The following is a 22,703-nucleotide window of genomic DNA, read 5'->3' as shown; positions in this document are numbered from 1 at the left end:
AGAAGGAGTGTGATGCAGATTTAAGATTTACTCATTGCTGCACTCTGTAGGCTCAAGCTCATATATGGTAGTAGTAGATAGTTCTGACAGAGGACTTTTTAAATGCTTAGTTTCTATATAAACAGTGACAACCTATGCAGTATTTTCTGTCTTACACCTCCATAAAAGGCTTGCTCATATACCTCATGACTCCTATTGTAATCCTCTTAAATCTGTTGTTCTTTCTCAGGCTGAACGGCTGCTACGAGGCTCTGTCGGGCGGCAGCACGTCAGAAGGCTTTGAGGACTTCACAGGCGGTGTAACGGAGATGTTTGAGCTGAGTAAAGCCCCCTCCGACCTCTTCAGCATCATCAGCAGAGCCATAGAGAGAGGATCTCTCCTGGGCTGCTCTATAGACGTCAGTACTGCAACCTTCATGCACCCTGTGACCTTAGCTATAGGAAACTAACACGGATATGTCACAGATATTTAATATCACTGTGTTAGATTACATCAAAAGAACATTGTGTAGAAGACGGCTGTGGACTGAATCTGCAGCTGTAGAGTTAGAGAGGTTACTGCTTCTGGAGGGGTTTCTCATTAAAGCTCTGCTTTTGAGTTAGTCAGCCAATATAAGCTGCTGATATTGGCTCATTGCAGTTGCCTTAGAAGACAATACTGAGTTGATTCAGGAAATTATGTGATCATCAGAAAGGCAGATACAGATCAGCAGACACTGGCACTTCTGTGGACATTTGTGTTGTAGTAGAGGTCCATAAATCATTGCATCATCCGCATAGAGGAGGTCTATTTTCATTACAACCACTGTCTGTATACAAAAGATGGACAACTTAACTCCTCCTCCTGTTTTCAAAAGTGAAGACAAAATACCTCCTGTGACTGGTGTAGTAAGGTTCATCTAGTGACATCCAGCCCTTTCTGATAACCCAAACAAAAATTGCTGCTGTCAGGCAGAAACCTTGTATCTCCATATTTCATTATTTATACATTTTTTATCACAAATGAATGTTTATGGTCATCCTTAGTGCCTGTCAGTGGGCATTACAATATTTCAGCCAATAAAGGAGCTTGTTATTGAATCCCCTTCAGTGTTTTGTTTGTTAAAAAAATGTTTAGTTTTTTTTTTATTTCCTAAAAAGTTTTTTTTTTTGAGATATGAGGTTTCAGCCAGACAGCAGTGAAATTTAACCATATGATAAAAATGGCAAAGATCCCTGAGGACAGTCAGACCACAGCAGAAGCAGACATTCGTGAGAGCATAGTGTTACTTAGGCTACTTAGGCCCTATTACTACTTACTACTACATATACATCTGTTAGCACTACAGACAGTCAGTAGGGGGAGTGCTACATCTCCTGGGGAGCTGAAATGTCTCCTTGTTTTCATATGGTCCAGCTCAGAAATTCCCCAAATCTGCTTCCATGTCAGTCATTGTTGAATCTTGAAAATTGGTATCAGTACCACTTCAGTTCAAAGTTTACAAAGTAGGACTCTTGCTTGCATTTGATTTTACCCAGTTTAGTCTTACTGCCAGACAGGAGGTCAAAAGTCACGGTCAGCTGTGATGCAGCAAGCCCAGACCTTGGAAGTCTGTGGTGGGGGAATTAGACATATTCAAATGACATCAACTTCATGGAGGAAACAGTCCAATTGAAATGTGATCAGAAGAAGAAACACCAAGAGAGGACTGTGGAGGTTATATAACTCGCAGTGAAAGGGTTAGTGTAACGTTCAAGGACATGTCAGTGCAGCGGATGTTTGCAGACTAAGGTTACTGAACTTTGTCCGTCTGCCTGTGTGTGTGTGTGTGTCTACCTGTCTTGTCTTGTTACTTTATTTGGGTATGGAAACATCCATTCTAACTGACCTGGTAGGAAAACAAACAGACTATCTGCAGCAAGGGTGATGAAATGATAAAATGTTCAGAGTTTCAGCAGCCAATAAAAGAGGTTTTGTTATTTTGAAGAGGGTTGAAACAATCCTGTTGTGTTTACAGTTTGCGTTCACAGTGTTACTGTCATTGAGACTCATTCTGGGTGCTTTTAAATGTGGAATGAAAAGTGGCAAGTGTGGCCTTCAGTGTTTAAAACTGAAGTAAATATACTGTATAAGTGCAATAAACTGCAGTTCATTGAGTGTCCACTTGAGACAGGCTGCAAAAGCAGAGTCCATGTTAAAATCATCGACTGTATAATACATGGACGAAATCTCTGTGACGTCCCCCATCTGTTTCTGAAGCACTGTTTTGAAGGCTACCATCGGCGGTAGCCATATTGGAAATGCTGAACCCAGGGTTTTGAGCCTCCTTGCTAACAGCTACAGTGTGCCTGCCTGTCAGTCAAGTCAGCTGTGCCTCTCATTATGCAAAACTCATATCTTCGAAACTGCTGGGTTTTAAAAATTCACCCCCGCACAGTGTGTGCAAAAAATTACTTTTTTGAATGGGTGTGTATGTGGATTCCGGTACTTCTGGAGCCAGCCTCAAGTGGACACTCGAGGAACTGCAGTTTTTGGCACTTCCACCTTGGCTTAATTTCTCATGGTTGGAGTTGCCGCTTGTCTAAAATGCACATTCTTACAACAGATTTAAGGCTAAACAATGACTTCAGCTTCCCCTCTTTTCCAGTTACTAGATTAGCCAAAAATTAATTGGAGTCAGATTTTCTAATATGGCGACCTCCATCCTTGGATTTCATTATGTTTCAAACCAACTGGTGACATCACTGCGTCCATTTTTTATACTGTATGAAGGTGACAGTCTGTTTGAGCATACTTAGATTGACTCATATTTTTTATGGATGCATTCATCATTGAGGTTTTAATGTTAAAGTCTTTTTTAATAGTAATGAATGAGCCATGATTAGACAGTGACATCACACCTGTGGCTCTTTTACTAAAAGTCTTTATCGTCCAGTATTTCAATGAAACGTGTTCGAGACATCAGTGTCATCGCTTGTATTTGTACTCAGACTTCTCTCTTTATTTGCAGATCACCAACACCAAAGACATGGAGGCAGTTACATTCAAGAAGCTGGTGAAGGGACACGCCTACTCTGTGACCGGTGTGGACGAGGTGAGCGGGAATTATCACAGACAGTTATTTTACAATGGAAGAACTTATCTGGCAATTAGGAGTATGAGCTGTGAGAAGAGAATGATAACATAAACATATCTGTCTAGTCTGGTGTCATTAGACATGCCATGCTTAGTTTATTTCAGATTTATGTATAGGAGACACAAAGTGAAAAGTGTGTTTGCGTCTGGTGGTGTTTTCATGGTCTTAGGTGGTGTACAGAGGAAGTATGACCAAGCTGGTTCGCATCAGAAACCCATGGGGAGAAGTGGAATGGACTGGAGCCTGGAGCGACAAGTAAGATTCTTCATGAAGCTTAAATATTTCACCTTTTTAACCTGATGTAACCTGTATTAAGTTTACAAGGTGTTTCATCACATTTGTTTAAACTATCTGCCATAAAAAGGTCAACAAATGGATTTACTTCCAAAGCTAATAGTCTGATCCCAAAGAGGCACACACAGAACAGGTAGAGATCTAGTGAGGGGGACGGGGGGGTTTGCTGGTCTGCTCAGCTACTCACTATTTGGCAGAAGAGTCACACAGAGCCGAGACACAAGTAGCATTACATAATACAGAGCTGTAGTTCAGAGAGAAAAAAATACCAGAAATTTTTCACACTTATGGCACCCAGTGTTATGTCACAGTCACGTTGAGCGTTTGCTTTACTTCACACGTTCTAAAGGGGATGAAACTTTACGTGTTACGTCAGAAAAATCTCTGATCTCAAGATAAAAAAAACATCTACACAACTTTAGTTCCTCCAAAGACTTCTGCAAAGCCATAGTAGGTCACTGTTTCACTGGAATTAATGGACATATGTGAAGTTAAAGTACCACATCATAGTGAAGTAGTTTGAATGGTCTAGACCAGTTGTTCTCAAAGTGTGGTCCTGGGACCCCTTGGGGTCCGCGAACCATAGCGTGGGGGTCTGTGAAATAATTTGAATACATTTCTAATAAATTATAAAATTGTACTGTGTCATTACAAAACAGCATATACACCATTGTTATGATACCCTTTGGTGGCTCGAAGGGATATGTGAGTCTTGCTACTGTTAATTTTCTGAAAGCGTTTAAGATCAATTACTTGAAAAGTATAAATGCTGTCATGTTGAGTCCACAAGGAATGAAATGACCCTCTGTTTTAAAGTATACAAGTGGTATTTACTTGATTCAAATTGAAGTGTTATCTGTTTATCACTATGGTACAGGTCTGAAGTATTTACATTGATACCTTTTACAATACAAATAGTTCCAAGGGCAACTAAGGGTGCAAATGGTAGTAAGCATGTGCTTTAGTAAGCATGTGCTCCCAAAGAAGAGCCGGCTCTTTCGACTCCTGAGCGGCTCTTTATTTAGGATCTTTTGTAGCCGTATGTTTTACCTTAACTTTTCAAAAAGTAATAGTTTGTCTGTTGAAAACCCTTTTGCTTACAATGTTTTTATGAGAAGCCTTATAATTGCCCAATTTTGTGCATTTACTCTGTTACAAAACCATTCTTACCCTAACCCTAGGGTTAGGGTTAGGATTAGGGTTAGGGTTAGGGTTAGGATTAGGGTTAGGATTAGGGTTAGGGTTAGGATTAGGGTTAGGTTTAGGGTTATGATTAGGATTAGGGTTAGGGTTAGGGTTATGATTAGGATTAGGGTTAGGGTTAGGGTTAGGGTTAGGGTTAGGGTTATGATTAGGGTTAGGATTAGGGTTATGATTAGGGTTAGGGTTAGGGTTATGATTAGGATTAGGGTTAGGGTTAGGGTTAGGGTTAGGGTTATGATTAGGGTTAGGATTAGGGTTAGGATTAGGGTTAGGGTTAGGATTAGGGTTATGATTAGGATTAGGGTTAGGATTAGGGTTAGGGTTAGGATTAGGGTTAGGATTAGGGTTAGGGTTAGGATTAGGGTTAGGTTTAGGGTTATGATTAGGATTAGGGTTAGGGTTAGGGTTAGGGTTATGATTAGGGTTAGGATTAGGGTTATGATTAGGGTTAGGGTTAGGGTTATGATTAGGGTTAGGGTTATGATTAGGGTTAGGGTTAGGGTTATGATTAGGGTTAGGGTTAGGATTAGGGTTAGGGTTAGGGTTAGGGTTAGGGTTAGGATAAGGGTTAGGGTTAGGGTTAGGGTTAGGATTAGGGTTAGGGTTAGGGTTAGGGTTAGGGTTAGGATTAGGGTTAGGGTTAGGGTTAGGGTTATTGTTATGGATAGGGTTAGAACCAGAACTAAAATTAAGCAAACAGAACCAGAACCAAACTCATGCAAACAGAACCAGAACCGAACCAGAACCGAACCGAACCTGAACTGAACCCGAACTGAACCAGAACCGAACCAGAACCGAACCAGAACCGAACCCGAACCAGAACCGAACCAGAACCGAACCAGAACCAGAACCAGAACCGAACCAGAACCGAACCGAACCGAACCCGAACCCGAACCAGAACTGAACCAGAACCGAACCAGAACCGAACCAGAACCGAACCAGAACCGAACCCGAACCGAACTGAACCAGAACCAGAACCGAACCAGAACCGAACCAGAACCGAACCGAACCAGAACCGAACCAGAATCGAACCAGAACCGAAACGAAACGAACAGAAAAAGAACCGAACCAGAACCGGACCGAACCAGAACCAAAACCAAGCAACCAGAGCCAGAACCAAACAATAGCAACCAGAACCAGAACCAAACTCAAGCAAATAGAACCAGAAGGAAGTCAAGCAAACAGAATCAGAACCAAACTTAAACAAACAGAACCAGAGCCAAATTAAGCAAACAGAACCACACCCAGGATTTGGGTAAGGATTAGGGTTATGATTAGGGTAAGGGTTAGGGTTAGGATTAGGATTAGGGTTAGGGTTAGGGTTAGGGTTAGGATAAGGGTTAGGGTTATGATTAGGGTTAGGGTTAGGGTTAGGGTTATGATTAGGGTTAGGGTTAGGGTTATGATTAGGGTTAGGGTTATGATTAGGGTTAGGGTTAGGATTAGGGTTAGGGTTAGGGTTATGATTAGGGTTAGGCTTAGGGTTATGATTAGGGTTAGGCTTAGGGTTATGATTAGGGTTAGGGTTAGGGTTAGGGTTAGGATAAGGATTAGGGTTATGATTAGGGTTAGAGTTATGATTAGGGTTAGGGTTAGGGTTATGATTAGGGTTAGGGTTATGATTAGGGTTAGAGTTATGATTAGGGTTAGGGTTAGGGTTATGATTAGGGTTAGGGTTAGGGTTATGATTAGGGTTAGGGTTAGGGTTATGATTAGGGTTAGGGTTAGGGTTATGATTAGGGTTAGGGTTATGATTAGGGTTAGGGTTATGATTAGGGTTAGGGTTAGGATTAGGGTTAGGGTTAGGATTAGGGTTAGGGTTATGATTAGGGTTAGAGTTATGATTAGGGTTAGGGTTAGGGTTATGATTAGGGTTAGGGTTATGATTAGGGTTAGGATTAGGGTTAGGGTTATGATTAGGGTTAGGGTTAGGGTTAGGGTTAGGGTTATGATTAGGGTTAGGGTTAGGATTAGGGTTAGGAATATGGTTAGGGTTAGGGTTACGATTAGGGTTAGGGTTATGATTAGGGTTAGGGTTAGGGTTAGGATTAGGGTTAGGGTTAGGATTAGGGTTAGGGTTAGGATTAGGGTTAGGGTTAGGGTTATGATTAGGGTTAGAGTTATGATTAGGGTTAGGGTTAGGGTTATGATTAGGGTTAGGGTTATGATTAGGGTTAGGGTTAGGATTAGGGTTAGGGTTATGAGGGTTAGGGTTAGGGTTAGGGTAATGGTTATGATTAGGGTTAGGGTTAGGATTAGGGTTATGATTAGGGTTAGGGTTATGATTAGGGTTAGGGTTATGATTAGGATTAGGGTTAGGAATATGGTTAGGGTTAGGGTTATGATTAGGGTTAGGGTTATGATTAGGATTAGGGTTAGGAATATGGTTAGGGTTAGGGTTAGGATTAGGGTTAGGGTTATGATTAGGGTTAGGGTTACGATTAGGGTTAGGGTTATGATTAGGGTTAGGGTTAGGATTAGGGTTAGGATTAGGAATATGGTTAGGGTTAGGGTTATGATTAGGGTTAGAACCAGAACTAAAATTAAGCAAACAGAACCCGAAACAAACTGATGCAAACAGAACCAGAATCAAAAAGAAGACGAACCCAACCAGCACCAAACCAAAACTTAACCAGAAGCGAACCAGAACCGAACCAGAACCGAACCAGAACCGAACCAGAACCGAACCTAAACCGAACTAGAACCGAACCGAACCAGAACCGAACCAGAACCGAACTGAAACAGAAACAGAAACAAAACCAAATTCAAGCAACCAGAACCAGAACCAAACTCAATCAACCAGAACCAGAACCAAACTCAAGCAAACAGAACCAGAACCAAACTCAATTAAACAGAACCCGAACCGAACCAGAACCGAACCAGAACCGAACCAAAACAGAACCAGAACCAAACCAGAACCGGACTAGAGCCGAACTGAACCAGAACTGGACCAGAACCGGACCAGAACCAAACTCAAGCAAACAGAACCAGAACCAGAACCAAACTCAAGCAAACTGACGTTACCATCAGTACAAGTTAGCAGGGCTGCTTGAATTGCTGTAGATGTTTAGTTTATAAAGAATATACAATAAATGAAATTACAGGAAGAGGAAGTTAAGGGAAAGGGTGATTATTTTTGCTTTTAAATGGGAAAATTTGCAAAAAAAGCAAAGCAACACTGCGGTTGAGACATTCAGTAGATTAATCCTACAGAAATTTAGCCAAATTAGCTTCAAATGTCTGTACTGTAAGGCAAACACACTTATTGTGTTTGATCATTCTTTATTTGTACTCAACTGCTGTTCTTGTAACATCCTCAGCTCCAGAGAGTGGGACAATGTGGATCGCTCCGTCAAAAGTCGACTACAGAACCGGAGTGAGGACGGAGAATTCTGGTGAGAAATCTTAAGTTGGTTGAAAGCAGGTTTTATTCTTATTATGGTATGACCTAAAGGCATATTTCTGAGTGAATTGCTCATCATGTTAATAGACTTGTGTCGTCATATTTCAGTTTAGATGTACTTTTTGTGTTTTTCTACATGTGAATAAAATGATTTTTACCTTTTAGCTTTTAAATTTGGAGCAAGCAGAGATGCAAATATGATGTGACGCATTAAAAAAACACTTTCCTTTTTCACACTGACATACTTCACCATTTCATGTTCATGTTTCATTTTGTGTGCCCCATTAGTAATGTCAGTGTGACATATAGATGTACTGAGTAGTTCACTGAAAATGTTTGAAATGTCAGCATCATTTTTCATCTGCAGTGAAACAAAGTTCAACTTTCCGACTCAGTAATGGAAAAGTTTCTCAGAACCAGTGTGTCCCCAGGTTGTCCTAACGGTGCTTCTATTTCTCGTCACTCAGGATGTCGTTCAGCGACTTCCTGCGAGAGTTCAGCCGTCTGGAGCTCTGCAACCTGACGGCCGACGCTCTGCAGAACAGCCAGCTGAAGAAATGGAGCTCCTCGCTCTACCAGGGCGAGTGGAGGAGGGGCAGCACTGCCGGAGGCTGCAGGAACTTCCCAGGTATGGAGGGATGAAGGGGAGGAGAGAGGAGGGAACTCAGGGGGGGAAATATGTTGGAGTTATAAATCAAGAGATTGTACATGAACTAGTTTTTTTTTCTTGGTACACATATATTTCATTTCAGTTTTTAAATTTTAAATAACTGTTGTGTGATTTGAATGTCTTGCATACTTTTTTCCTTCATTACTGAACAGTTTTTGATCATATGATGGTCTTTTATTGTGAAAAGGATCTCACATCATGGCCTTTATTTTGCTAAATCCCCATCATGACTGAGAAAATTGAAATAATTGGGATTTGTTTACTGCATTTACTTTGCAACACAAGTTTTTGTCATCTCTTAAAGTGCAACTATAAAAAGTTTTAGTATCTCTTATAAGATGTAGCCTGTTTATTAAAAACTTTTGTGCTTGATTACCAAATTAAAATATAAAAGAAGTTCAATCAATCTTTTTGAATCTTCCCAGCAACCTTTTGGCTGAACCCTCAATTCAAGCTTGCGCTGCAGCACCCGGACACTCCCGGCCAATCAGATTGCAGCTTTTTGGTCGGCCTCATGCAAAAGGACCGCAGGAAGAAACGTCGGGAAGGCAAAGACATGGAGACCATTGGGTTTGCAGTCTATGAGGTAAAGTCAACACAGCTAACTGTGCTTGTAAAACTTTTTCCATTTCAGGAACCTAAAGTTCATTCAACACAGGGTTTTTAAAGGGACTATGTGAAGCTTTTACCATTCAAGTCTTCAATTTAACTTTTCATTAAAAATCCTCCACCACTCAATTTCATCCTTTATTTTTTCGGAATCTTTATTTTTCAGGGGAGTTATTATTAGATATAAAGTAAAGGATTTCAGGGCATTGGGGAGTAAAAAGGTTGGGAGCAACTCATTGTTTTTTGAAGAGGTGTTATGAAGCCTAAAGATGGTGGTCACCATATTAGAAATACTGACTTCAACTTATGTCCTGATATACTAGAAAAACAAGCAAAGAGTTGGCGTTGAGGCAAGAACACACCCACCTGTCAGTCAAATAAGCCACATCCCTTATTTTGCATAATCAGGCATAGCTTTAAACCTTCATATAATCCAAAAAGATAAGGTAGAAAGACCAAAACCTTAATGTTTTACTTGGCAGTAAACATGTTCCATTCTGTTGTACAATGGCATGTTAACATGGGTTCTAATGGAGATTACTTGTTTTTTGGAGCCAGCCTCTAGTGGACATTTGAGGAACTTACACACTAGAGGATGCTGCTTGAGTTGGGGCCCTTAATCCATGTTATCTGTCTGTAATTATACATTTTATTATAGCTCTTATATTTATTTAAATTCTGTCAGTGGAAAAAACAAGTTGTTCTTCTTCTCCAATAACAACAACTCTTCTCTCGCTTTCTGTCCCATACAGGTTCCACGGGAGGTATGTGTTCAGCTTCTACTTTTCTCTTTTGATTGTCCAGACTCAATGACTTTTAAACTTAATGTTATATAAAATATCAAATTTAACTTAGCGGACGATTAGAGGAGTTTCAAAAGAACCTTTTTAACTTTCTCTTTCAGTTTGTGGGCAGATCAGGGGTCCACCTGAAGCGTGAGTTCTTCCTCACGCACGCCTCCAGTGCTCGCTCAGAGCTCTTCATCAACCTGAGGGAGGTCAGCTCGCGGTTGAGTTTGCCGGCCGGGGAATACATCATCGTCCCGTCCACCTTCGAGCCGCACAAAGAGGCCGACTTTGTCCTCAGGGTTTTCTCTGAGAAACCCGCCAACTCTGAGTAAGTGCTCAAAGATGAATGAGGTTGTGTTCTGGGGAATAGATTGTGACATTTTCTGTTGTTTTGTCACATCCCTTTTTGTGTTTTTTATATCCACAAGACATTTTCCTGTCTTAAAATACTTTGCAAAGTGACTGTTAAAACTAGGGCATCACCATTTACCTTCTGAAGCAGTGTCAAGTGATGATTTGTTCATGTAAAGCTAGTGCTGTTGTATCGTGACGTATTTTGATACAGACTGAGTAACTTGACGTGTTTCTTCTGTCCGCTTCAGGGAGCTTGATGATGACATAAAAGCAGAACTTCCACCGGAGGTGAGAGGATAAATCACCATGCTCATGAACTGAATACTGATAGCTGATCATGATATATGATGTGCATAAAGAAACCCCTACAAAGGTTCATGTTTGTGTTTCAGACGGAGGTAGATGAGAGCCAGATCGACGACGGCTTCAAGAATCTCTTCAGACAGCTGGCAGGGCCGGTATGCAAACTTGTCATATTGATTGTATACAAAGTCATGTTTACATTCTTATTATAACCTTTGGTATTTGTGCCCACAGGACATGGAGATCAGTATTACAGAACTGCAAACCATTCTGAACAGGATCATCAGCAAACGTCAGTAGCCGTTCTAAACTGTGCAATGGATTTACAAGCTCATGTATCAACCAGTTTAAAAAAGGCCAAATTTTTTTTTTAAACCTAACGTTCCTGTTTTTATTTTTCTCATGCTAACAGATAAAGACCTGAAGACAGACGGCTTCGGTAAAGAAGCTTGTCGCAGCATGATCAACCTCATGGATGTATCCTTGAAACAAGATTAAACTGTGTTTTTTAATCTACGAAATCTCCACTGTCGTAGACGATACGATGCAATAGGATACGACATTACCTGAGAAGATGCAACACAATATGACTTTACATCATAGTACAGTACAACATGATACATCATGATACGACACAATTTGTTGCAGTACAATACAAGCAGATAACACATGACATGACCCTTTACAACACAACATGACATGGCACAATACAACACAATACGATATGCGCTACACTGAAATACGATACAATATGAAATGACCTGATATGACAAAACAATACAACAGGGTGTGATATGATGTGCAACAATACAACATAATATGATATGATAATAAACAACACAATGTGATATGCTATGTTACATAACAATACGAAATGATACAATAGCACGTTACCATACGATACATTGTGTCATGATACAAAATGTTGTGATACGAAATAATACATCACAATACGTTACTATACGTTATGATATGTGATTATACAATGCCATACCATATGTTACTATATCAGTCCCTCCAGGATTTCGCAGGATTTTTTTGTGATTGTTGCGGCCCAAAAAGCCTGAATGTGCGACAGCTTTTTGAAAAAATTGCGGTGAAAGTTGCGATTGTTTTTTTTTTTTCTTTTTTCCCCCAATAACATCTCAGGGGCAAGTAAATATGCAAAATTACAGTTGTTTTTAGAAAACATTCTTGATGTGGCCACTGACTGTATTTTGATTCTCTTGATTCACAGAAAAATGCCATGAAAGGACTGTATTGCACATTTACGACGGTCCCTGAATGCACCTCGCAGCGACTGATGCACAGTCAGTTCACGCACTCTGAAATTAATCTGCATCTTTGATGACAAGGAGTTGATCAAAACTTACTGAATGTGTCTGATGTTTTACCAAACTGGATTAAATCAAGCTGTAGATGCAGAGCTTTTTACGGTAACCACGGCAACAACGTCAAACATCAAATAGTAAGCAGACGTCCCCCGGTTGTGTCTTTGTCACTAACGCACACCGGGGGTAAAAATCCTCAATGAAGATGAGACAGATGCGTGGAGTTGAGGAGAGCTGGTTCATAAAGCACACCTGCTGCAGGTAGAGACCAAGCTAACACTGAGCCCCTCAATCTATAAATAACAACGTTGTCGTCGTCACTTGTCCTGCCTGCTGTCCTCTCTTTTCACCCGTTCTCTGTGCGTGTTTTGTTGTTGAAAAGTGCCGATCAAGTGAGGACTTATGTTTATGTTCCAAGGAAGTCAAATTGATGACAAAACCGATGACGTACAGGGGCTGAGATTAAGGTAATTGGTCAAATTTGCGGGAAAGTTGCGGTGATTGTAAAAAATTGCAGGGCCGCGAAAAAATCGCGCTGATTGGTTGAATTTGCGTTGATAGTTGCGATCGCGAAATCGCAACTTCCTGGAGGGACTGCTATATGTCATGATATGATATGTCACGATACGTTATGATACAATACCATACTGTACGTTATGATGTGTTATGATACGATATGTTGTGATACGATACGTCACGATATGTCGTGATACAAAATGTTGTGATACGATACAATACATCACAACACACTACAATACGTAACGTGATGATAAAATGCCATACCATACATATACGATATGCAATGTTATGATACTTCACGACACATTATGAAAGGTTAGGCTACGTCAAGATACATTATGATACAATACCATACCATATGTTACGATATGTTGATATGATATGTGGTGATACGATACGTCACCATATGTTGTGATACGATATGTCATGATATGTGACTATTCATTATGATACGTTATGTTGTATTACAATTCGTCGCAATACGTTATCATACATTACGCTCTAATACATTACGTTACGTCACAATACGTTACGATATGTTATGATGCATTATGATATGATACAATACCATACCATACGTTAGGATTCAATACACTGCTGTAAGAAATCTGTCTTGGCCACAAGTGCTGCACACATTTAGCTGAACTTATATCTATATGATAAAAAAAAAACCTAAATGAAGAATAACCTACATGTAAACAGCAAACACCTGAAATATCTGGCACCCCTATTACCCACAGTGCAGCTGTGCTTTAGTGATGAGGAGAGAGTTACAGAGGTTTTGTGAGCTCATTTATTTCCCCAGATTTTCGTCACTTTTAAAAATGTCGTCCTCAGTACAAACAATGCTGACTCAAGTGACAACACGTGAGCCGATTCATAAGCCTTTGCACATCAACACCTTTTTTTTCACATATGCATAAGCTCTCCTCTAGTACTGTTAACCCACTTTGATAATTTAAGTCCCCCTTTTAAGTTGTCTTCTTGTGATATCGTTAAAAATACAGTTGATTCTGTTGTACTCGTTGATCACATGAAAGAAACTGTTCTGCTTTAACTTTTGGGCTCAGACGGACGGCAGTGGAAAGCTTGGCCTGACAGAGTTTCATGTTCTTTGGGAGAAGATTAAACGATACCTGGTGAGTTTAAACACTGATGAGTCACACAGACAGATCAGGACAAATAGCATTGACCCTGAATCACAGGACTTACGTCAGCCTGTTATTTATTTTGATGTCTAGCCAGTGAACTGGTTTTCATTTTTTGTGTTTGCTGTCTAAAAACTAGTTTCTTTCCATCACTCACATTTCTGTCTTTTAATCCTGCCTGTTATCTCCTTCTTTCTTCACCTCTCTTTGCCACCATGTCAGACTGTGTTCAGGCAGTTTGACCTGGACAAATCGGGCACTATGAGCTCCTATGAGATGAGGATGGCTCTTGAATCTGCAGGTAATGTTCTTTTTCAATTACACAAGAAACACCTCGTGCATCAGAGGCATTTCACTCTTCATAACACTTCTTAAAATGTGTTTCCTGTTTGGTTATGGGTTACAAGTCTTCTTCAGAGGTCTGCTTTTCCTGTTTCAGGTTTCAAGCTAACCAACCAACTGTTCCAGCTGATCATCCTGCGATACACAGAGGCAGACATGGCTGTTGACTTTGACAACTTTGTTACCTGTCTGGTCAGACTGGAGACTATGTACAGTGAGTCCCATTACTGCACACCTTCAGTGTTGTTCGAGGAACAGTTTCAAGACTTAGCATTCTTTTCACAATCTGTGTTCTGCTGAGCTTGATGCATGATCAAACACAGCTCATTAAATCAATTACTGTGGTTATTAACCTCCTAATCACTTTAGCCTAGGTGGTAAAGATTCTAGAAATGTGATGCATTAGAAATACTTACAAGATAGGACATCACACAAAACAAAAAACACAGATGTAGGCGCTGAGGGACCATTTCTACAGTCCAGTTCAAGAAGTCAACCTCAATAAGGTTCCTGTCTGATCAGGTAAAGCTAAGGTCGTAAAATTCCAACAACATCTCCCCTCTGTAAGAGATAGCTATAGCCAGAAATTAAGAACATTGATCACCGCTGAAACATTTTACACCCACTTTACATCTTTGGGACAATGTTTGCCTAAAATGTTATAGTGACTGGGGAATTTTGTCCCAAGATTTTTACCTCATTGCCTCTTTCATGCAACTTTCATTTTTCAAGCTTTGGGAACCTTAGTGACTTGTTTTGTTTAACAAAAATTTAAAAACTGTTTGAGTCTCAGTGAAAATTTTGTTCACCAAAAATTACTACTATTAGGTGCCTTATGTGGCGTTCAAACCAAACGTGAATAAAACTTGTTGCGTGAGTGAATTACATGTAAAGTCAAGGACGAGATGCAGGTAGACGCAATCTCTGGTTGGGCAGTGTGAATAATTTGCGTCATTGGCGTATTCGCAAGAGTTCAAAAATCTAATCTCAAGTGAATCATAAGCGTGCAGATCCTCCAGTGACGTATGATGTGACAAACGGACCAGTTGAGGTCCATTCATCTGGAAAATATTGGAAAAATTGATCGTATCTCTGTGCAACTTCCCTAAACTTTGTGACAATACATGTTTTTGATGAAAACAGGAATAAAAACAAGGTCATTTTTAGGAAATTGAGGGAGGAGGTTGGATTATCTGGTAAATTGTGAAAAATTTGTCAGGCACAACCTTGTTGGATGATAATGGACTGCAGTTGTGTTTGAAGGGAACCCCTCTCCTCTCATGAAAATTCACATCTTAGGAACTTACGTACACGCGATGTGAATGGAGTGAATTATTCGCTCAAATTAAGCTATGCTTGTATTAAGCAATCGTTCGTGATTGGTGTGAATTCAACATTGGGGGAAGCTTTTGTTCAACAAAATTTTACAGCCGTTTGGCGTATCAGGGGGAAATTATTCACCTGAATTTAAGACACTCTGTGCCATAAGCATACTTAAATCTTAAGACTTATCAATGTGAATCAGTATCAGTTGACCAATGGGAAGAAACCTTTAAAATTAGTCATTCTTTGTTTTGTTTTTGTCTCTGCAGAAACCTTTAAGTCAATGGACACAGATAACGACAATGTTATATCCCTCGACTTCTTTCAGGTATGCCCGCTCTTTCTTTTGTCTTGTGGTGAAATAATGCTTCTTTTCTCATGATGTTGAATATATTGTTCTTTTTCTGTAACTAAAGTACCTGTGATTAAACAAACCTCAATTCACTTCTCTATGTTCTACAGTGGATCACCCTGACCATGTTTGCCTAGAGCTGAGTGGACTCTTCTGTCACCGTTGCCCTGCGTCCTGCAGCAGCTCCAGGCCTCAGCATGAGTCATCTCAGAAGTGCCTTTTTCTGCACCAGTTCTTCCTGTGAGGCCCTCAGACGCTTAAAGACTGTAAATCCATCTTTACAGTGCCTACATTGGAAACCTGTGCTAATCTTTTTAATCTGTCGCCTGGATGCTTCCTTCTCGTAGCCTGGCAGTGAATTCTGTTGTAGCACTGACTGTTAGCTAGGCCGACTGTTTTTACGCTGTACATACGTTTCTTTATGGCATAACTACGTTGGGAGCATAGATAAACATATTGGTTACTTTTCAGTGTATAGGAACAACAAAGTACTGGGTTTTTTGTGCCATTGTGGAGCTCCCAGGAGTAAAAAACATCTATCTTTTTGTATTTTCGATCCAAAGCCAAAAGAAGCTAGCTTAACTGCCAGGTTCCAAAACACCAAACATCACACTTAAAACTAACTGAAAGTAAAAACTAGGTGATCATACACATTAATTAGAGTGCCCACAGATCAAGAGGGTTAACTGTACATTGTTTTACTTTCAAAGGACTAGCTGTTCATTTGAATATTTTCAGTAGAGGTTCCATCCATGGGTCTATCTGTCTGATTCAACTTTCATTCAGTTATTCTTATCCAAAATTGTCTGATTTGGTATTTGCTAGGGATGCACCGATTTGATCCTGGTATCGGATATCTGCCAGATCGGACTCAAAAAGCTAGATCGGATATCAGTGACAAGGGGCCGATACATAGTGCTGATTCATATGGCACATCTATTCATCTTAGTTCTATGCGTTTTTGTGTTTACAACAGCCATGTGCGTCTCCTACGTCATCAGCTACAGCCGGTCTGTGCATTTTCTTACCCAGCAGAGCATGATGGAAGATAACTACAAGGCTCTGTAGTTTAGCTGCATGTCACGCTTCTTTTGCTAACAACTCCGCTGGAAACTTGCAACATGTGCAGCGCTAATGTTTAGACGGATCGGCTAGTATCAGTATTGGCAGATACCAAAGCCCAGGTATCGATATCGGTATCGGGACCTAAAAAGTAGGATTGGTGCATCCCTAGTATTTGCCTGTGTATTATGACTAGTCTAGTGCAGCTAAGCTCAGCTAAGCTAGGCTATGCTAAGCTAGGTTACGCTATGCTAATTAGAATAACAAAACTTTTTCAACTTTAATTGTTCTCATGCCCTCACTCCCAAGTTTGCCATACTCAACAAGCCAAGTTGCCAACTAGAACTTCAAAACCTTACTTTTCTTTGATTACGCTTCACTGTTACTCAACCAATACAATTATTTTTGCTCCGGTAACTCAATGTCGAACCAAAAGTTAAGTCTGCGAGTTTTGGTCAATCAAAGGTGGTGAACTTGAAAGTAAATTAGTGGTTTTTAAATTTTATATATATATTTTTTATATTAGGAATTGGCAATCAATGATTATTAATCAAAGCTAACTGTTGGATGAAAATGTGTATATAGTAATTGATTGGTTTTAAGGGATACTGAAGCGTGGGAACATTCATCTCTAGAAAAAATGATACTTCTGCATAGACTTTCGTTAAAAGTTGTAAGTCAATGAGTGAAAAGGTCCTGTGTCTAGCACATAAAGAGTCCAGAAAATGAGGACAACCCAAAAATGTGCAGAAATGCTCCTTACAGCTGATTCTTGGTGTCAAGGCAGGCTGGATGTACTTCATATGGACAGTTCAGAGTGTACTCAACGCCCCATTTTCAGCATCTATGAATGATCTGCACTCCGCCTCAGTTGCCAGTCAGGCGTTTTCTGTTTACATCTTGTGCCAAACGTAGCTTCCACCTGAGCATTAAGGGTCCAATGAATGACCCTGCAGTGCTGACACTGAAGTTGTGTGCTGTATCATAAGAGAATATGTTTCGTTATATATCTTAAAAGCTAATTCTGTTTAGCTTCAAGACTTACAGAACTTGCTTATATTTATGCATGACTCTTTTTACTGACTGTTGTTGCAAAATATGGAGAAAAAAAAAACACTTTTTCCTGATGGCTGGAACTGAATGTGGTAGCTGTTTTAGAAGGGATGAGTGAGCCTTGTTAAAGTTTACCTTTCAAAGGGAACAAGAACAGTCAATAATGAGGTGAAGGTTAATTATTATGCAAGATGAATGGATATGTTGTGTGCATGCTTTTTGACAATGTTGTCTGCCTGCCTTTTTTTCTTTTTAACCTGGGAAGCAAGTGTTCGGTTTTTTTCTTCAGTAATGTCACTTTTAAAAAAGTCTCTTAAGTATTTAGGATCTACGTGTAATGTGTCATACTTTGTTATCAAGAAAGTGTTTCAAACACAGAAATATATTCATCTGCCAAGGTTTATATTCTCCTGCATATTTTTTTTACGTGGAGGAATTCAATTTGAGATATTAAAATCAAGAAGAAGCGACCACAGAACCCCTGACTTTACGTGACCCCAGAAATGCCAGCATTCTTATCTTCACTTTTTGCAGTGTAATGCTTATATAACATTAACTACCGTTTACACAAGTAACATTCAGGGCCCCTTTGGACCCATTCATCAAGCAGTGAATTGATTTACTGTACAGTGTGTCTGTTTAACTTCAGTGCATGCACTGATAATAAATTTGAGGAGGATTTTATGCTCTGTCTCGGGATTATTTATCAACTTCTTCTCATTTTGCTTTCATTAAACATAAAAAAATGTAAAGATTAGTGATTATTTCACTCTTTCTTATTTTTTTAAAGTTATATTTTTGGCCTTTTTGCCTTTATTTGTTGGAATAGCTGAAGAGAGACAAGAAGTGTGGGGAGTAGAGAGTGGGGGAAGACATGCAGGGAATGGTCGACCGGCTGGGAATCAAAACCGGCGACCCCTGCGACGAGGACTGTAGCCTCTGTATGTGGGGCACTTAGACCGCTAGGCCACCAGCGCCCCTATTTCACTCTTTTTGACCCCTTTTTTACTATGAAAAAAAGACACAAACACAGTTGATATAATAATAAATAGCATCTTTAGTAACAACATTCATATTAAAAAAACAAGCACAGTACAGCACCTTAATGTACACTTTTCAATATAACAATATTAAGATCCTTACAGCAGATTTTTGCTCATTGTTAAGTTAAATTGCAGACATTTACACAACTGATCATATATCTTAAGTTAAAACAAATACGTCTTGTTTGAAATGATACAAAAAGAAAAATAACAAACAAACTGAGAAGCAACTTTTGTTCTGGAGCCACTCAGGACGGGAATGTAAAACATCACATTAGGCAGGTGACAGGAATACAAAGGTTTTGTACATTCTGTGTTATAATACACCAAAAACGGTCCACTGCTCACCTTAATACTAAACTCAGTAGGGTTTTCTTTAGCACACTAGCATTAAAAATGAACCCAAGCCACTTTTAAGTCTCCTGCTTTCATACTATATGGCTAAAATCTAGCTTAAACCAGCATATCTGCTCCTGAAAAACCAGTTACATCTCTTAGACCAAGTTGTTGTTGTGCTCAATCCTGGTCACTTAGACCAAGTTGTTGTTGTGCTCAATCCTGGTCACCATGGTGGAAACGAGCCGCTCCAGCTGCTCGGCTCTCTGCTTGCCCGCGTGGAGGACCTCCTCGTGATTGGCCTTCTCTTGGCTGTCGTAGTCCATCACCGCCTGGTTGGTGATCAACGAGAGGGCGAAGACGCGCATGCCACAGTGACGAGCAACAATCACCTCGTGGGCTGTGCTCATTCCTAAGGAGTGAAGAAGACAGTTAGTATAAAACATTAAAGAAAGTTTGCAGGATAAATATTACAGACATGAATAAAGGATGTTTTTTCTTTTTTTAAGTTATATTTTTGGGCTTTTTCGCCTTTATTAATAGGACAGCTGAAAGGAGTCAGTAAAAGTGGGGAGTAGAGAGTGGAGGAAGACATGCAGCAAATGGTCAAATGGCCGGGAGTCGAACTGGCAACCTTTGCGACGAGGATTATAGCCTCGATACGTGGGGTGCTTCGACCACTAGGCCACCAGCGCCCAATAAAGGGTTTTTTATTATCGCTTTTATGTTAACCAAGGAACAAAAGCAAAGCTAATGTTGCTAAAGAGTGCTAGCTACAATGCGATTCACAAAATTAAGAAAAACATGTACAATGAAACAAATGATAAAAAATGATGCCAGACTAAATAAAAAACAGAAAAAACTGAAATGATTATTTTCACTTCTACAATTTTAGAGGTAAAAATGCAAAGCTAATGCTTTTAAGTAGCGCTAGCTACAACGAAATATGATTTTGACAAGATTTTTCTTTTAAACTTGTGCTCATATCAAGCAACGGAAAGCAAAATGAAATGAAACTGAAAATAATACCAAAGTAAAAGCTGAATAGGAAAATGTTAAAGCAAAAAAGTGGGGTATTTCTTTTTGCTTTCATGTTAATTTACAAAACAAAGCAAAGCTAACTTGTTATTTGGTGCTAGCTACAACACAATATCCATTTATCATAAAAGCTATGCTCATATCAAGAGAGAGAGAGAGAGAGAGAGAGAGCATCTTAGAGTTTATCACTGAAAATTATGAGAAAGAAAATGCAAAGTTAAGGTTCCTATGTTAGCTACAATGCGTGTCACATCTAGCAAAAGGTTCAAAATGTGATACACTACTTGAAAAAATTCAAGATTTTTCCCCAACTGAATGATGTTTTTTTTAATGAAAGGTTAATGTTTCTAACCAAAATGGGCTTTTTATTTATTTTTACATAAAACCTTAGCTTAATGTAGCTTACAGGAACATTTTTATTATGATATTATCACAGAATCACTCCTGTCCATAAACTATGGTAAAAACATATCCCCTGTTGGTTGCTAATAGTCAATGTTTAGTCCAAACTCACCAACAGCATCAGCGCCCAGTTTGTGCAGCATACGGCTCTCAGCAATGGTCTCGAATGAGGGTCCACCCAGCACGCAGTACACGCCCTCCTTCAGGAAGTCTCCGTAGCCAAGCTCCTGTCCCACGTCCCATGCTAGCTGTTGCAGCTCTCTGTCGTAGGCGTCAGACATGCAGGGGAAGCGCACACCAAACCTGAGGGAGGGAGGGAGGGAGAAAAAGAAAGACAGGTGGAAGATTTAGGGAAGGAATCGCCAGAGAAGATCTGAGGCTAATGTTGAAAAGCTGCAGACAGGTTTTGCAGATCTTTGTTATGCAAGAGAGAGACTTCCAAACTCTACCTTTCATCATTTGGCCCAGTCAAGGGATTGTTGCCAGCGAATCCCGGCATGTTCAGGTGGTCTTTCAGGATCATAACATCTCCAACTTTAAAGTCCTGATTGAGGCCTCCTGCTGCGTTGGTAATCATGACCGTCTCCACACCCAGCAGCTTGAAGATGCGTATCGGCATGGTAATCTGGAAAAGAGACATGTACATTACATAACCTTTCAGAAGGAACTTTGGATCAGAGGATCTTCAATAGCGTGACAAGATACTGAGCCTCAGTTGCACATGTTCAAATTCTCATGTTCAGGACTTGTTGCATCACACTCACTTTCTGGATCTGGTAGCCCTCGTACAAGTGGAAGCGTCCTTGCATGCAAACGCATGGCCGTCCCTTCAGGGTGCCGAACACCAGTCTACCAGCATGTCCATGCACTGCAACAAAAAAAACACAACAAGTCAGTTTATGTAAACAAGAATTGGAACTTTTGACCACTTAGAATTTGTTGGACTTGAACTCACCGGTGCTTTGTGGAAAGTTGGGGATGTCCTTGTAGTTGAAAGCGACCTGGTCCTTCAACATGTCAGCGAGCCCTCCAAGTCCTGATCCGCAAACGATGCCAACAGTGGGTCGAACATCTGTCTGGGCAAGCAGCCAATCGGCGGTGGACTTGCAGTCCTCGTAGCTGTAGCTGCATGGCGTGAAAAGAAGGGTCAGAGGTTAGGACGCCCTTTGTTTGTAGGAGTCAATGAAGCTGTCAGACTGTCGGCTTAGTTACTGTACTCTTGAAATGCTATAAACATGCTTTGTGTGAAGCTGTGTCAGCAAGAAGATCATTCAAACTGAACCTTGAAAGATTAGAAGTTATCTTAACAACCTTCACGTAACACCTTTGTAGTTTATTCTTACAATCTGTGCTTCAAACTTCCATTCATTACAAGCTTTTTTCATCTTCCTGCACCACCTGATTCTTAAAGTAACGGTCACGTTCATCACATTACAAACTAAGAGTTATCTTCTGGGCGGCTAGCCTAATCTGCTGCTACTAATAAGGATATGACTTTTGAAGACATGCAAACACACATTCCTGCAGAGTCAAAGCAGTATCTAACCCCTCGTGCTTGGTAACACACACTTTTAAAATGTCTTCTAAACACCAATCCATCCCCTTTAATGAGTGTAATTCCTGCAACAAAGTGCTGCTTTCACCTCCATCCAAACTTAGATCAATGGATGTAGTGTGAGCTTCGTAAAGGTGATCAAGTTCAGTGCTTTTCATGCAAACCGTCATGTTACATAAGTCGCTGCTTCCTGCCAAAGAACAGTCCTAACAGAGAATTTCCATAACAATGAAGGTGCAACAACAAAAGATGAAAAAGTCCCTTTAAGGACTAGAGACACATTTTATTTCCTTCTTTGGAAAATGAATTTGTTTCATTGGTAACCTCTGAGGCTAAAAGCGCATGTGCATATTTTTTTTGGCCCCCCGCCACACATTCCTGGTATATTCATTGCCCCTCGTCATGACTTTCCCATGAATGGGCCATGTGTCCAGCAGCATGGCGAGAGTGAAAGTTTAA

At 40.1% G+C, this 22,703-nt stretch overlaps 2 protein-coding genes across 3 annotated transcripts in view; one reads left to right on the top strand and one right to left on the bottom strand.

Moving 5' to 3' along the window:
• Positions 1–18,554, top strand: part of capn1 (calpain 1) — a 45,889-nt gene extending 27,335 nt beyond the window's left edge. The window contains exons 6-22 of the mRNA XM_034676917.1: positions 230–398; positions 2,991–3,074; positions 3,286–3,371; positions 7,934–8,008; positions 8,484–8,644; positions 9,112–9,272; positions 10,048–10,059; positions 10,200–10,411; positions 10,686–10,725; positions 10,830–10,895; positions 10,975–11,032; positions 11,153–11,217; positions 13,661–13,729; positions 13,961–14,039; positions 14,178–14,294; positions 15,673–15,731; positions 15,866–18,554. Coding sequence (XP_034532808.1) covers positions 230–398; positions 2,991–3,074; positions 3,286–3,371; positions 7,934–8,008; positions 8,484–8,644; positions 9,112–9,272; positions 10,048–10,059; positions 10,200–10,411; positions 10,686–10,725; positions 10,830–10,895; positions 10,975–11,032; positions 11,153–11,217; positions 13,661–13,729; positions 13,961–14,039; positions 14,178–14,294; positions 15,673–15,731; positions 15,866–15,892 — 1,540 coding nt within the window. The 3' untranslated portion in view covers positions 15,893–18,554. The remainder of the gene's footprint in view (positions 1–229; positions 399–2,990; positions 3,075–3,285; positions 3,372–7,933; positions 8,009–8,483; positions 8,645–9,111; positions 9,273–10,047; positions 10,060–10,199; positions 10,412–10,685; positions 10,726–10,829; positions 10,896–10,974; positions 11,033–11,152; positions 11,218–13,660; positions 13,730–13,960; positions 14,040–14,177; positions 14,295–15,672; positions 15,732–15,865) is intronic.
• A 355-nt stretch (positions 18,555–18,909) lies between these two features.
• Positions 18,910–22,703, bottom strand: part of pnp5a (purine nucleoside phosphorylase 5a) — a 50,431-nt gene continuing 46,637 nt past the window's right edge. For both annotated transcript variants that reach the window (XM_034676214.1, XM_034676213.1), the window contains exons 2-6: positions 21,645–21,814; positions 21,454–21,557; positions 21,139–21,314; positions 20,802–20,992; positions 18,910–19,661 (exon numbers count right to left, since the gene is read on the bottom strand). In XM_034676214.1, the coding sequence (XP_034532105.1) occupies positions 19,444–19,661; positions 20,802–20,992; positions 21,139–21,314; positions 21,454–21,557; positions 21,645–21,705 (750 nt within the window). In that variant the 5' untranslated portion in view covers positions 21,706–21,814 and the 3' untranslated portion in view covers positions 18,910–19,443. The remainder of the gene's footprint in view (positions 19,662–20,801; positions 20,993–21,138; positions 21,315–21,453; positions 21,558–21,644; positions 21,815–22,703) is intronic.

This window comes from Notolabrus celidotus, chromosome 23, assembly GCF_009762535.1.
Source record: "Notolabrus celidotus isolate fNotCel1 chromosome 23, fNotCel1.pri, whole genome shotgun sequence".
NCBI lineage: Eukaryota > Metazoa > Chordata > Actinopteri > Labriformes > Labridae > Notolabrus > Notolabrus celidotus.
Note: the sequence above shows the minus strand (reverse complement) of the source record. Positions and strands in the feature narration are given on the sequence as shown.